Here is a 15,045-nt window from a genome sequence, read left to right as displayed (position 1 = left end):
TGGGGAACCTGGGAGCAGGGGAGCCCAGGGACAGAAGAGGACTTGGGGACAGCTGGCGGTGGGGGATCTGGGGACGGGAGGTCTGGTGCTGGGGATACCCAGAGAGAGGGGAGCCGGCCATGGGGGCGATCCAGGGACAGGGGAGTTGACCCACAGGGACACCTTAGAGGTACCTTAGGTGGGAGAGACCCTGGCGGGGATGGACCCCACCTCATCCTGAAGGGAGGAGGGCAGCCAGCCTTCTGGAGAGGAGGGTCACCAAGCCAGTGGTCTTGGTGCACTGGCCGAGTGAGTCTGCTCTGGGCTCCAGGCTTTTCCTGAGGTAGAAAGGAGTGGACCTTGCTGGTGACCTCAGGCATAGATCTGAACCTGAAACATCAGAGCAGAATAAAACCAAAACGGGCTTCTTTAAAAAAAAAAAATAATAATAATAATACAGTACTCATCTTAAACTGACTCCTGTGATATCTTAGCATACCTGAAATTGCAGGAACAGAGTGTTAAGTGTTTCCATTTTAAAGGAAGGATTAATTCTCTTGACTTTCAGATCCCCACTTGGCTTTCCATTCCCAGTAGTCTAACCTGGTCACCTGTGCTGCACTAGGGCACTTGAGAGGCAGTAACCCACCCCCCTCTGGGACTTAGAATCCCAAGAACTGTGTTTAGGACCCACCCCCTTGGCGCTAACCCCGCTGATGTGTGTTTTGTAATAATACCTTAGAGGGAGGAGGCTTTCATATCCTGAAGGTGATTTCGACTAAGAAACAAGTGAGGAGAGTCTGAGAAGTACAGGCATTCCTAGGCTGACACTTAAAGTCCTACAAAAGCAAACAATGAAGAATATTTCATTGTGCAGCTGTATGAATTTTTTCACAGTGTTTTCCAGCCTGTATTTTTTAGCGTCATGAGTTAATAGATGGAATGGGGTTTCCACAGTGTCTATTATCTGGTGAGCTTCGATGCTTCTGCAGAGCTACGTGTTCACAGGGCTGTGTTGGCTTCCCATCAGCCAGGCATGGTGGGGTAGGCTCAGGTATGGACGTGCTTTGAAGCAGGTGTGGCTGGTAGCCTGTGTGCTTGGGCTGGAGCTAGGCTGCCTGGGCTTAGGTTCCTGTCGCTCCCCATCCCTCAACCTCAAGCTGTGCAGTCTTGGCCAGGTCATCTAAACTCATGGTGCTTTGGTTTCCACAACCTGAAAACACAGGATGGTGGCTTGCTTGCAGGGTTTGTTATAAAGCCTGCCCATCAGAAGCAGTGTACACAAAATGGATATTACCCTTGTTTTTACAGATACACTGGAACACAGAGAGATCGAAGTAACTTTTCTCAAGGTTTCCTAGCTTAGAAGCGGTGACTCCAAGAGCAGACCCCAGACAGCTTTAATTTGAGAGCCTGAGTTCTAACCTCTAAGCTGAGGGTGGGCTGGGGGTGGGGGAACCTGAACATTTCAATGAGGGTGTAACTGCATACCTTCACTCAGGGTTGTTGTTAAGTCACTTCTAGTACTGAAAGAATCTAATTGTAGCCCAGCAGGATATTGAAAAAAAAAACAAAAAAAAGACTGAAGACTGGGCTCAGGAGGCCTGGGTTCTCTTCCTGTCCTGCCCCCAGGGCCTGTTTCCCAGCCTCTGGGGCTTCGGCTGCCTTGTTATCAGCAGGAGGCTGGAGGAGGTAGCTTACCTAAGCTGCTCTGACTCAGCACCAGGAGATAACCCAGTTCCGTGAGCTCCCGTGAACAGAACGAGCCGTTGGAGACTTCCTGGTCATTCTCTTACACCAGATTTATCAGAGCCACATTGTCACGTGGACTTACACTAAGCGGTCACTTCCTGAAGATGACCACCTGGAACTGAATGCACACGCCCATCTCTAGGGACTGTGAGCCCAGTCTTCCAGAGCCGGAGGCTGGCAGTGACTTTGGGGTGAGGTACGTGAATGGCCTCTCTTGTCCTGACTGGTGGATTGCAGTGTTAGCTCTTGTGGTGGTTCGTTTTGCGTCAACCTGATTGGGTCACCCGGTGCCAAGTCACAAATGTAACTTCTGGGTATGTCTGGGAGGCTGTTTGTGGATGCGATTAACATTTATTTAATCAGTAACCTGAGTCGCCCTGCCCAGCTGGGGTGGCCTCGTGCAGTCAGCTGGAGACCTGAGTAGAACAGAAGGCTGAGCAGGAGGGGATGCCCTGTGCCTAACTGTGGAGCTGGGACCCGGTCCTTTCCAGGCTCTGGTCACAGCTGGAACTTCAGCTCATCTTGGGTCTTGAGCCTGCTGGCTTTTGAGCTAGAATTTACACCTCTGGTCCCTGGTTCTCAGGCCTTCAGACTCAGACTGGAACTTCAGACTCAAGACCTCGTAGCTCTGCTTTGCCAGTAGGTCTCCAGCTTGCCAGCTGCTTAGGACTTCCAGCCTCCATAATAATATGATCCAATTCCTAATAATCAGCCTCTTCATATAATATATACTTTCAGTTCTGCTTCTCTGGAGAACCCTGAATACTACCATTTCTCAGTAACTTTGCTTCACAATTCTCTCCATACGCTCAGTTTTGCTTTTTTTAATTTTTATTGGAGTACCGTTGCCTTACAACATTATGTTAGTTCTGCTGTACAGCAGCATGATTCAGCTTTTCGTATACATGTATCCCCTCTTTTTTGAACTTCCTTGCCATGGCAACCCACTCCAGTGTTCTTGCCTGGAGAATCCCAGGGACAGGAGCCTGGTGGGCTGTTGCCTGGGGTTGCACAGAGTCGGACACGACTGACGTGACTTAGCAGCAGTAGCAGCCATTTAGGTCATCACAAGAATCGAGTAGCGTTCCCTGTCCCCTACAGTAGGTTCTCATTAGTTATCTATTTTATGTTGTTCAGTTGCTAAATTGTGTTCGACTCTTTGTGACCCCACAGACTGCAGTACGCCAGGCTTCCCTGTCCTCCACGACCTCCCAAAGTTTGCTCAAGCTCATGTCCATTGAGCAGGTGATGCCATCTAACTGTCTATTTTATACTAGTATCAATAGTGTATGTGTATCTATCTCAATCTCCCAATTCCTCCCCTGCCCCCATCTTGCTTTTTAAAGATTCCATCATCCCACTGCTACGGGTGGTCCTCACATTCCCTTCGCTGTAAAAGGTGGTTGCCCGCCCTCTTGGGTCCCTGATGAGCTGTTTGGGGGCAGCCTCTGGTCTGTTGATCTTCAGTCTGGTTCTCATGGGTGATTCTCACGCCCTGTCTGAGCTTTGGACATCACATATCACCCTGCTCGTCATTGGTCTGTGTAAGTGGTACCTTGCTGGCCCTAAATTAGTTTGTGACTTAAAGATCTCCTTTAAGTGTTTCTAAGTGAGGCCAGTGATGTCTGAGCCCATGGGTGAAGTGGCTGCCCTGTTTTTGTAAGTAAAACCAGTGTTGAAGGGCATCCTTGAAGCCTGTAAACGTTTGTGTTTCAAGAGAACAGGTCTGTCTGTTTGATGGTATAACCTTTGGAACAAATGAGAATCAGCCATTTTAGGCAGGTGGGAACGGCAGGAGGAGTGCATGCCTGTCGTGACAGGATCCTGCGGGCTGTGCTAGAAAAACACCAAGGGGTGCGGGGCTGTGCGAACAGGGAGGGGGGCTGGTCTTTTGTGGAAGTTGGGGTCATAGCAGACGGAGGCAGACGAGAGTAAACTGCGAACTGCCTTCTGGAGATGGGAGGAGACGTGTGAAGGGGAGTGCGGGTTTCTCCTTTTGTTTTTGTGAAACCCAACGTGGGTTACTTGGGCCACACGTAACCAGGAAGCGGAGGGAAAGAGGCTGGGCTCCCCTACACACGTTGATGCCAGTTGAGGACCCGAGGCCTCCAACCATTCTAGCCTGTGTAATTATGCTTGTCCTGTGCAGACAGAGCTGATATGTTTTGAGATTAAATTGCCAGATAGAATCTTAAAGGTGATTTAAATTCTTTGGAGCTAGAACTAGACAGCTCTTCCGGAGACTGTGTTTCATCTCAGTCTCCCGGGGCCGTTTCATTATTCAGTACTACCCAAAAGATAATTCCAAAGACATCAGCTCACCTTATCCAACCCCTGTCTCTCACACAAAATATTTCTTAATACGATCATAAACGACTCAAGCTTTTTAAATGTTTCTGAAAGTTACTAGTTAATATACCAAGTTATAATACATTCATGACCCCTGCCTATATACTCACTGAAGACTCAGTAAGTGAACCCTTAAATATACAACAGGTATGGCTGCCCAGGGGGCTCAGTGGTAAAGAATCTGCCTGCAATACAAGAGACACAGTTGATACCAGCTAGATCCCTGGGTTGGGAAGAACCCCTCGAGAAGGAGTTAGCAGCCCACTCTAGTATTCTTGTCTGGAGAATCCCATGGACAGAGGAGCCCGGTAGGCTACAGTCCATGGGATCACTAAGAGTTGGATGCGACTGAGTTCACACACACACGCACAAGGTATAGTCATTCTTACTAAGAATCCCAAAATGGATTTCAAAAGGATTTTAAATACATTATAATACTTTTTAAAATAGCAACATCCTTTGAGATGGTGTCCCTCTCCCTTTCAGCAGAATTTCTGTTTAAAAGAAACAGTTCAGCTGGACTAATGGAAGAGCTTTGGGGTGAGCTGGTCTGTATGTCTGATCCTTCTGTCCATGGAAAAACAGACTGGTGCAGAGTGTTCGCTGGCTTCTCTGCTGGTGTGAGAGCTTGTGCCTTTGGACAGAGACCTCTGGTTTATAGCTACTGTGTCTGTGTGAGACACCCCGGGTCCCCCCTGGTGCCTGGAGCCTGGGTCCAGGGAGCTGGTAGTTCCGCACAAAGATATTGGGGGCATCTCCTGGGGGGATGTGGGCTTCTTGACCTGGACAGCCTCATTTGGGGGCCATGCAGCTGTGTGCTCACATGGGTGTGGATCCAAACACAATAAGAACAATTCTACCCGCTGAGGAAGCAGCAGTTTATCTGGAAGAGGGACGAGGCCAGAGGCGGAGAAGAAAGAATGAAGCTTAAATCTGTTGCTTTAGAAATTGTAACAGTGTCAGATGCCAAACCACATTACATCTGGGGTTTGCTATGCAAAGTGGGTTGTTCACATAACACAGGCCTCGTTTCCTCTGGGGATGTTGCCCACATGTTTGTGCTCTGGGATATACGTGCTCACCCACCACCCACTGCGTGTCCATTCATTCATTCTCCATGTGTCCCTGAAGTGCTGGACCCGTGTTTGTCACCTGGTGACACCCTTGCAGGGCTTACGGTTGAGGGTGGTGTCAGGAAAACATTGCATTTTCAAATATATTCCTAAAAAGAGCCCACATGCCGCAGACTGGTTTTCTTAATCCTCCTAGAAAGCTCCAGATGCCGGTAAGCAATGGCGGTCCCCACCTGGAACCTGGCTGTCAGTGAAAGCTGGGCGGGGATTCGTCAGGACTGACTTGCTGAGGCTGTGTCGCAGGTTGTGGGACGGTTCCGGGGATGTTTGCAGATTTCTCGGGAGGAATCAAGGCTGTTAGACCAGGCTCATCAGGCAGCATTGATAAAGACGCACAGGCATCATGGGGCTGGAGGCACATGGCATCTCTGGAGTCAGGTTGAGGTGCTTAGTTGGCAAGGGGAGCCCTGAAGAGAAGGCTGAATGGAAGGCCCACTGTTCCGGAAGGACAAGCCAGACGCCTGGAACTCTGGCCCTCTCCTGATTCCCAGGAAATCTTTCTGGGAAAAAAAAAATGCAAAGGGACTCAGCCATACATATACATGTATCCATTCTCCCCCAAACTCCTCTTCCATCCAGGCTGCCACATAACATTGAGCAGAATTCCCTGGGCTCTATAGTAGGCCCTTGTTGGTTATCCATTTAAATATAGCAGTGTGTGCTTGTCCACCCCACACTCCCTAACTATCCCTTCCCCACATCCTTCCCCACTCCCGCAACCGTAAGTTTGTTCTCTAAGTCCGTGAGTCTGTCTCTGTTTTGTAAGTTCATTGGTATCATTTCTTTTGAGAGTCCACGTATAAGGTATGCCACACGATATTTCTGCTTCTCTGTCTGACTTACTTCACTCAGTATGATCATCTCTAGGCCCATCCATGTTGCTGCAGATGGCATTGTTTTCGTTCTTTTTAACGGCTGAGTAATATTCCATTGTGTGTATGTACCACATCTCTATCCGTTTCTCTAGGTTGCTTCCATGTCTTGGCTGTTGTAAATAGCGCTGCAGTGAACTTTGGGTTGTGTGTATCCTTTTGGATCATATTTCTATTTCTTCACTGTTCACCGGAAACTATCACATCATTGTTGGTCAGCTATACCCCAAAACAAAATGAAAAGTTTTTTTAAAATGAGGCATGTTCTTCCTGGCCCTAAATGCCTTCCTCCCTCCTCCACTTCCTTTCCTCCTCCCTTTTCTTCTCATTTCTCTTCTCTTCCTGGCTCTCACACTCCGCCTCCCACCCCAGACTTTGACAATTCTTACATCTGAGAAGATAAAAATAGCTCACACGTACAAGCCTGTGGACCTTGTAGAGTCATCATTTTCTGTGGGGAGCCCTATGCACTCTCTGAACCTGCATCTTCACACCTGAGTCAGCACAGGTGGAGAGACTCAGATCAAAGCACTCTCCCTCCTCCCACCCCCGGCCTGCCAGCTGCCCCAGGACTGACTACTCCCAGCACTGTCAGCTGGGCCTGCAGCCGCATCTGTAAACCTGCCCCCTAAGATCGGCTTCTTGTTCAGAGCCAAAGGGGGATGACATCAGAGGATGACTTAACCTGGGGGAGGGGTGAGAACTCGACACTGGGATCTAGGTTCAGTCCATGAACAACAAGTCAGCAGTCACCCCTGAGGTCCAGGGTCTCCTTGGCTGCTGCTCTGTGCGCTCAGCATCTGTGCACAGGCGATGGTCTGAGTGACAGGTAACCCACAGGGAGGGATGTGGTGGTTTGGTGAGGGTAAGCAGGTTGTGCACAATTAGGTAAAAAACAAAACAAGATGTTCTGGTTTTGTTTGAGGAAATGATTCAGAAGTGGCCTTAGATACCCCAAAAACATTTTGAAAGAGTCACTGCCTCTTGGTTTGTCTCCCATGGCCCCACAGAGTGAAGTCAGGCTTCCACACAGTAAATCTTCATTCACTGCAGGCTGAGGAGTTCACGTGCTACAGCTAACTGCCTGTGGGGCCAGTCTGTGTTCAGGGTCATGGTCACAGGCCCTCCTTCCCGTGGCCTCTGGCTATCTCTTCAGCTTCATCTAGAATGCTCCTGGAATGACCCGAGTCACTCCCATCTTCCTGGGGTGTCTGCTCTCCCCCCCCTCCCTGATTCCCGTCTCTGAGCCTCCACTTTCTGCCTACATCATCACCTGGATAACTCTTTCCTGGCACAGGTAACATCTTAGGAAGCCTGTCCACCATCCCAGGATGGGTGACTCAGGGACTGCTTCTCCCGCTTCCCCTGGTACCCTTCGGGTCTCTCCCTCAGGGTGCTGAGCATGGAACTGAGTCTGTTGGATACACACCATGCATCCGTTTCTCACTAGACAGATTCCCTCCGGGAGGTCCCGTATCTTACTCATCTTTGTAGCTTCAGCTTTTTGGATAACATCTCACACAGTTCCAGCTCAGCTGATGCCTCTAGAATGAATGAGTAACCAAGCATTTTAGAACTTCCCTCGCGGTCCACTGGTTAAGACTCTGCACTTCCAATGTAGGGGGCATGGGTTCGATCCCTAGTCTGGGGAATAAGATCCCACATGCCGTGTGGTGCATCCCCCCAGAAAAAAAAAATTTTAAGTAAAAAAAAAAAAAAAAAATTTTAATTAAATAAAAATAAGTCATTTTATAAAATTTAAAAATGTTATAGGGGGTGTCTAAAGCAAGGCTGTAGCTAAAAATTTCCCATTAAACAGAGGCTTAAGAAGATTGGACTGTAGCCTGCCAGGCTCCTCTGTCCATGGGATTTTCCAGGCAGGAATACTGGAGGGGGTAGCCATTCCCTTCTCCAGGGGATCTTCCTGACCCGGGGTCAAACCTGGGTCTCCTGCATTGTAGGCAGACTGTTTACCGTCTGAGCCACCAGGGAAAGCCCCATTCAAATAAATAAATAAAAATCAGGCATTTTATAAGATTTAAAAGTGGAGTTATCAGTTCAGTCTCTCAGTCGTATCCGACTCTTTGCAACCCCATGAATCTCAGCACCCCAGGCCTCCCTGTCCATCACCAACTCCCAGAGTTCACCCAGACTCACGTCCATTGAGTCAGTGATGCCATCCAGCCATCTCATCCTCTGTCGTCCCCTTCTCCTCCTGCCCCCAATCCCTCCCAGCATCAGAGTCTTTTCCAATGAGTCAACTCTTGGCATGAAGTGGCCAAAGTACTGGAGTTTCAGCTTTAGCATCATTCCTTCCAAAGAAATCCCAGGGCTGATCTTCAGAATGGACTGTTTGGATCTCCTTGCAGTCCAAGGGACTCTCAAGAGTCTTCTCCAACACCACAGTTCAGGGGATGTCTAATGCAAGACTATAGTTAAAGTTTTTCCCATTAAACAGAGGCTTAAGATCGGTAGTGCAACTTTGGATATACAATTGTGTCATTTTCTGTTTGGTAGCATTAGATTAAAGAACTGGTTTCAAACTCTGCAGGAGAAGGGAGGCTCTTAGATTCCTTAGGAGCTCGTGTGCTGCTAGTTCTGAGACTCAGGGCTTGTGCTTCGTGGAACTCACTGGAAATGGGTTCAGATTCATGTCCGTCTGCTCTGCTTCTGATTAGTGGTGGTCTTGCTTTCCGCCCCAACCTGTTGGTTTAAGCAAAAGCACTGTCCTGATCAATAAAGCTGTTGTGACTCTTTAGAGGAGATAAGGAGCGAGGTAGGAGAGAGACCCACCAGCACCTGAAACTATCTGCAGAAGTGGGGGCCATCGGACCTGGAGGGCAGGTGGGGACGTCACTCGTCCTGCCTGAAGTCAGGATCAGCGACGCGGGCTGTGCTGGGGCCGCCTCAGCCGTCTTCATCCGCCAAGGGGCCCTGCGTGTGCTCACAGTTCACTGTCTTAGATGACTTCTGTCACAGTCCCGAGGAAGCAGAGGAGGCAGAAAGCACATCCCAGGCATATGAGCATTGCTGGGGCAATACCCTGGAGGAAACAGAGCCCCCTTTCATAGCTCCAGAGCACAGGAATGGCTCTCGATGGGGGTTACTGGTACAGCCTGTCTCCTTCCCCCAGAAGGGCCTGTGCTTTTCCAAACCCACTTGGAACCGCTTTTCCATGTTGACTGGAAGTTTATTTTGTTCTAAGTGAGAGGGCTGTTTGGAAACCAATGCTCATATAGTCTTCTGTTTTCATGAATGTTCCTGGCTTCCCATTTTTCCGTCCATAAAATGAGGTTGTTGTTGTTTAGTCGCTCAGTCGTATCCAATTCTTTATAAGCGTATGGACTATAGCCCAGTAGGCTCCTCTGTCCATGGGATTTCCCAGGCAAGAATACTGCAGTGGGTTGCCATTTCCTCTCCAGGGCATCTTACCAACTTAGGGATCAAACCCTCAGTATCCTGCATTGGCAGGTGGATTCTTTACCACTGAGCCATCAGGGAATCCCATAAAACAAGGTAGTTGTATTAATAGATAATCTCCTGGGTTGTTCCCAGATTTAAAAATTTTATTTTTTATAGCCCTATCTCCTTTCCTTGTTCTTATTTCAAATCTTCAGGTCATTATTCTGAAAATTGTGTGACCCGCATAGGGAATAAGATTCCGCAGTTAAATCGTAGTCTCTGTGGAAAAATTCATAGGTTGGAAGGATGGTGCTTAATTGCAATGAACTGAACGGTGGCCACTTTCAAGGCTAGTAACAGATTTCAGGAAAGCATCACGTCTTCTGCCAACTTAGCAGCTGAAACCTGAGATGGCCTTAGGACAGATGATATTCATACACTGGGTTTCAGCACAAAGATCAAACACTCAAGAGCCTCATCTTGTGATGTTATCTCAAGAATATCCCGGCAATGTTTTCTTTAACTCCAGGAAGAGCGATTTAGAGGGATGGATCTCGCCACATGTGTCCAGCTGCAAGTTTAATAACTTTCGGGAAAAAAGACTGTCCTATAAACACAGAAGGCACCAAGTATGGGTGCCTGAAACTTGTCTGTTTCTTTGCTTACAGTCATCAGAATCTTGGATACACAAAGTACAAAATTAATAAACACGGTGGAATTCACTATTATCGTAAACCAGCCAGCAATATTTTATGTGCACCCTAGGGTTTCATTTTGGAATTTCTCTTCAGTGGATGGAGATGACCGAAAATCAAGTTGAGTTTCATCAGTTTGTGAAACATCCCTCAGGAGTTGTATGGTCAACCTGTCTCCAGATTTAATCATTTATAAAGCTTTTCACTTTTCAGTCAATTAAATATTGCCACCTGAGAAGCTATTTCTGAAGAAGCTGGACGGTGTTTCTCATGGCGTGGAGGCGTTTCTCCACACCTGGGCTTCCCAGGGTAGACGGGCTCTTTGTGGGGTGGCTCTGACATGTTGGTGCAGGAACCGCGTGGGAGGGAGGAGGGGAAGTCCTGCCTCCCTCTATCCCCACCCAGTCCGTTCTGCTCATGCACACGCCACACTCATCTTGGAAACATGCAAGTCGGGGTGTCGCCTGGGGAGATGGTTGATTGCGGTCACTGAGTTTCCTACCGTGATAATCCCTGTGCCTGGCAGCCAGCCTTCCCTGTACCCTGCTCGCTGGCTGCCCAGGCTGCGGCGGAGGGCAGGGGCGGCTCCTCTCATGCGAGGGTGGGGGGGGTGGTGGCGGGGGCGGTGTGCTTCCTGGTGCCACCCATCCAGGTGTGCTCCCGTGGCCTCAGGTTTCCAGCTCCGACAACCCTCCCCTGGCTTCTGTGGTCTCTCCTTATTCAAATCCATGAACCATGGAGGAGCGCATGGAAAGTCTTTTTATAGAAATGAGCATATTGTTTCTATCCCTGCCGAGCTATTCTGGGGGCAGCAGATGGAGAAGATGCGCTGTGCAGGTCCATCCTGTCTGGGGCAGGCACTCCTGGGGGATGAGGGCTCTGGCTCCAACTCTTGATTTGTGTCCAGCATCAAGACCACTTTTTCTGACACGGTCACCAAGAACTAGGACTTTGAAGGAAGCGGAATGCGCTCAGACACAGAACTGCCCCCAAATAATTTTTTTTTTAAAGTACTATTGAAAATGACAAGGCGTTTCAGGGGTGAGTGTCGACTGCTCAGCCAGGAGACGAGCCACCGAAGGTAAAGGTGATGGTCAAGGTGACCGTGATGGAGGGGGACAGTCATGCCATGTGAACGCTCGCTGGAACCTGTCCTCTCCTCCCTGGTAGGTGACAGACATCCGGGGCCAAGATGACCGAGCGCTTTGACTGCCACCACTGCGAGGACTCGCTCTTCGGCAGGAAGTACGTACTTCGGGAGGAGCAGCCCTACTGTGTGGCCTGCTTTGAGGCCCTGTTCGCCAGCACCTGTGAGGAGTGCGGGAAGTTGATCGGCTGTGACTGCAAGGTACCCCGGCCCCTTGGGGGTCCCCCTGTGCTCCCTACATCCTCCCTTACCGCCTGGCTTCCCTGGGCCCCACATTGGCTCCCCATGTTTCTCTGCATAGTTTGCACTTAAGTCCTGGTTCCCATCACCTTGAACACTCCCGAGCCCCATTCTGCTGGGCTGGGACCCTGCATGAGCCCTTCCTAGCCTCCCCCTGCAGGCTTGGTCTCTGCCCCCTCCCAGTCGTGCCTGCTCAGGGCTTTCCAGGAAGTGTACGCCTGGCCTCCCAGGTAGACTTCTGATGGCCCCAGGTCAGCATCCTTATCTAACCAGACACCTGCCGCCCAATCCCTTTCTCCCCTGAGGCTCCCAGCTCTCCTCCTGGGCTGACTCACAGGGCAGGTGTGCGAGGTCAATATTTGCGAAGTGAGTGTGGTGCGGGTGACACAGTGCCTGCCTCCTGGGTGGAGGGTTTCAGAGGCTCTGCCTGCCCTGGGGCATCTGGGGAGCTTCTGGTCTTCATGGGGAGGGTCTGCTTGTGTAGCTGCTGGCTGAGCGGGTGCGGCTGGCTCTACTGTGCGTCTGCCCTGGGTCTATCTTGCATCTCATCCTTCCAAGGGCCTGTGGTGAGCAGCTGGTTGCACACCAGCTTCTGTCTCTGTGTAACAGTTTAGTAACAGTTTAGGAATGATTTCCATCTGGTGTGGGGAAAGCGGACTTTGCCTTGAGCAGAGACAAGGGGCGTGGGATGCCAGCCGCTGGAGCCTGAGCTGTAGTCACATGTCCTGGCTCCAGAGCAGGGTGGATTCTGAGAGGAAGGGAAATGGGGACCCTCAAAACAACTGGAACTTTGGCTACAACCAAGAGCAAAAGCAGCTGGTCTTGCTCACCTGAAAGCTGCCGGCCCTCCAGCTCTGGCGGGGGATGGATGTGTGTCTGAGTCCCTCCGCATCCCTCTCCAGGCCAAGCAGGAGAGCTCGGACACCAAGTTGCCCCGTTCCAGCCTGGCTCTATGTCTCACTGGCTGTGTGATCTCAGGCCCATGTCTTGACTCCCTCAGTGCCCATCTACGTGTTTACAAAATGGAGCCACAACAAGGAAGCCTGGGTCATGGGTTCTCACATGTGCAGCTACAAAGCAGCCAGAGTTCTAAGGAGCAGCTGTGTGTGTGGTCAGTCGTGTCCGACTCTTTGCAACCCCATGGACAGTAGCCCGCCAGACCCCTCTGTCCTTGGGATTTCCCAGGCAAGAATACTGGAGTGCTTTGGCATTTCCTTCTCCAGGGGATCTTTCCAACCCAGGGATCAAACCTGAGTCTCTTATGTCTCCTGCGTGGTCAGGTGGGTTCTTCACCACTAGCGTGACCTGGGAAGCCCAGGGAGCAGGTGCTGGTGGTATGAACTCCAGTCCCCTCTTCTCTGCCGACTGCACCCCTGCTCTTTCTGCAGCTCAGTCCCTCCCCAGGCCTCCTGAAGCTTCACCCTATCAGTTTTCACTAGAGAAACATCAATAAGAATGTCTGCTTTGAAGGAGAACTAATAGGCAGAGAGAAACTTACTATTTTCTAAAGGCTCTCCCCGGAAAAGACGTAAGTAGGTGAGCATTTTGGATATCATTCTGACAAAGAACAGCTCTGGGTTTTGGGGGGTCTTTTGGAGCATAATTGCTTTAGTGTTGTGTTGGTTTCTGTGTACAAGAAAGTGAGTCAGCTATATGTATACATGTATCGCCTCCCTCCCACCCTCCACATCCTGCTCCTCTAGGTCATCCCAGAGCACCGAGCTGCTCCCTGTGCCATACAGCATCTTCCCACGAGCAGTCTGTCTCACACATGGTCGTGTAGATACGTCAATCCCAACCCCCCACTCATCCCACCCTCCTTTTCCCCACTCCGTGTCCACACATCTGCTTTCTACATCTGCGTCTTTATTCCTGCCCTGCAAATATGTCCGTTAGTACCATCTTTCTAGATCCCACATATGTGTATATTCATATACGATGTTTGTCTTTTTCTGGCTTATCAACTCTGGTTTGAAGGAGATGTTTTGGAGATTTGGGGCTAGTCATCCTTGGCTGGGAGCTAAAGTGAAAACAAAACTGAAGTCACTGATCGTTTCTTCAGTATGATTTAGTGGACAGGCCCTTGAAACTGCTTATCCTTCCGCACATGCTTTACGAGTAAATAAACAAGAATCCCCCCCAGAGTGGCCAAAATCAACAAGACTGCTGCGGAGAGAAGACTGCTGTTTAGTCAATCACGCTGAACTTTTCAACCCGGATAACCGTCCACTGTGGAGTCTCAGCGTGTGATTCTGTGCATTTGGGAAGGAAACAAAGAAGTGAACTTGCAGTTAGACCTCGGCATGTGGGGTTTTGAATGTTTGGAACTGTTTTCTTGGCTTTCGGAAATAATTACGAAGTTGGCTTTGTGGAGAAAGTGATGGCAGGAGAAACGTGCCTGCCTTTCAGGGAGCGAACCTTGAGCCTGGCAACAGGGTAAGTGGCAGGGTTTCTGCCAGAGTCTTTCTTCAAGGATTTGAGAGACCATACGGATGGGGACATAGTGGCCTGACTGGCACAAAGCACGGAACATCTTTGCAAAGTGCTGAGCCGAGTGGCGTGGCCCACCCCCCAACACAGCGGGATCCTGTGGGCCTGAGGACTGGGTGGCTCGGGAATCAGCAGCTGATCTTCCCCCAGCCCAGGAGAGACAGACAGGGGCTGGAAGATGGCGAGGGACCCCGCCGCCCTGGGCTGCCCCCATTAACTGGGGAGTGCAAGGTCCCTCCAGGCCACTGACTCCACCCACGGCTCAGCCGAGGCCTCAACAAGGGCAGAGCAAAGCCACAAGCCCTTCCCACGTTAGGAGTGTCTCTGAAATGGAAAAATGGAAAATCTGAAAGGAAGTGTTTGTGCCTAATCTCACATTGTTTATCAAACATTTTACAGCAATTTATGACATTCTGTGTGCATAAGATTACCTTGCTAGTTTTTCTAGGATGTGCTGAAGATTTTTTTTTCTTCCTTTCTTTTTCACCCCTTCATGCACTCTCTCTCTAGAGAACCTTTAAAACAGGGGCATTTTCTAGGATGTTTCAAAGTTCTTGAAAGTTAGTCAGCGAGCCCCTACCTCTTAGCCTTGAACCTCTGGCATCTCAGTGGTGTCTCTGGGGACCACCCGGTAGGCTCGACACACAACAGAATTCAGCGAGACAAGACTAGCTCAGTACTACAAGACTGAAACTCCATTTGGAGCAGTGAATGCCAGCGGTGAGAGGAGTCACTCAGAGCCCAGTTTACGGACACACGTTTAGAGCAGGCGTCAGCCTGATTCAGGCACCAAGTCGGATCACCTAAGCAGACCAGATGCCTCGGCCTTTCTGTGCCGACTTCCAGTCCAGCCCACGAGCCCCAAGCCAGCAAAGCTTTTCCCCACCTTGGCACCCATGCATTGTGGACTTTTCCACAGAAGGGAGTCCCAGAGGAGGTGGGGACGTGAAGTATCAACTTGACTCAGACTGATGTGTAAGGACAGC

At 50.0% G+C, this 15,045-nt stretch overlaps 1 protein-coding gene across 2 annotated transcripts in view; it reads left to right on the top strand.

The window, feature by feature from the left end:
* Positions 1-15,045, top strand: part of FHL2 (four and a half LIM domains 2) — a 48,018-nt gene that overhangs the window by 22,927 nt on the left and 10,046 nt on the right. For both annotated transcript variants that reach the window (XM_010829692.1, XM_010829691.1), the window contains exon 2: positions 11,353-11,530. In XM_010829692.1, coding sequence (XP_010827994.1) covers positions 11,375-11,530 — 156 coding nt within the window. In that variant the 5' untranslated portion in view covers positions 11,353-11,374. The remainder of the gene's footprint in view (positions 1-11,352; positions 11,531-15,045) is intronic.

This window comes from Bison bison, unplaced genomic scaffold (assembly GCF_000754665.1).
Source record: "Bison bison bison isolate TAMUID 2011002044 unplaced genomic scaffold, Bison_UMD1.0 scf7180017864508, whole genome shotgun sequence".
NCBI lineage: Eukaryota > Metazoa > Chordata > Mammalia > Artiodactyla > Bovidae > Bison > Bison bison.
Note: the sequence above shows the minus strand (reverse complement) of the source record. Positions and strands in the feature narration are given on the sequence as shown.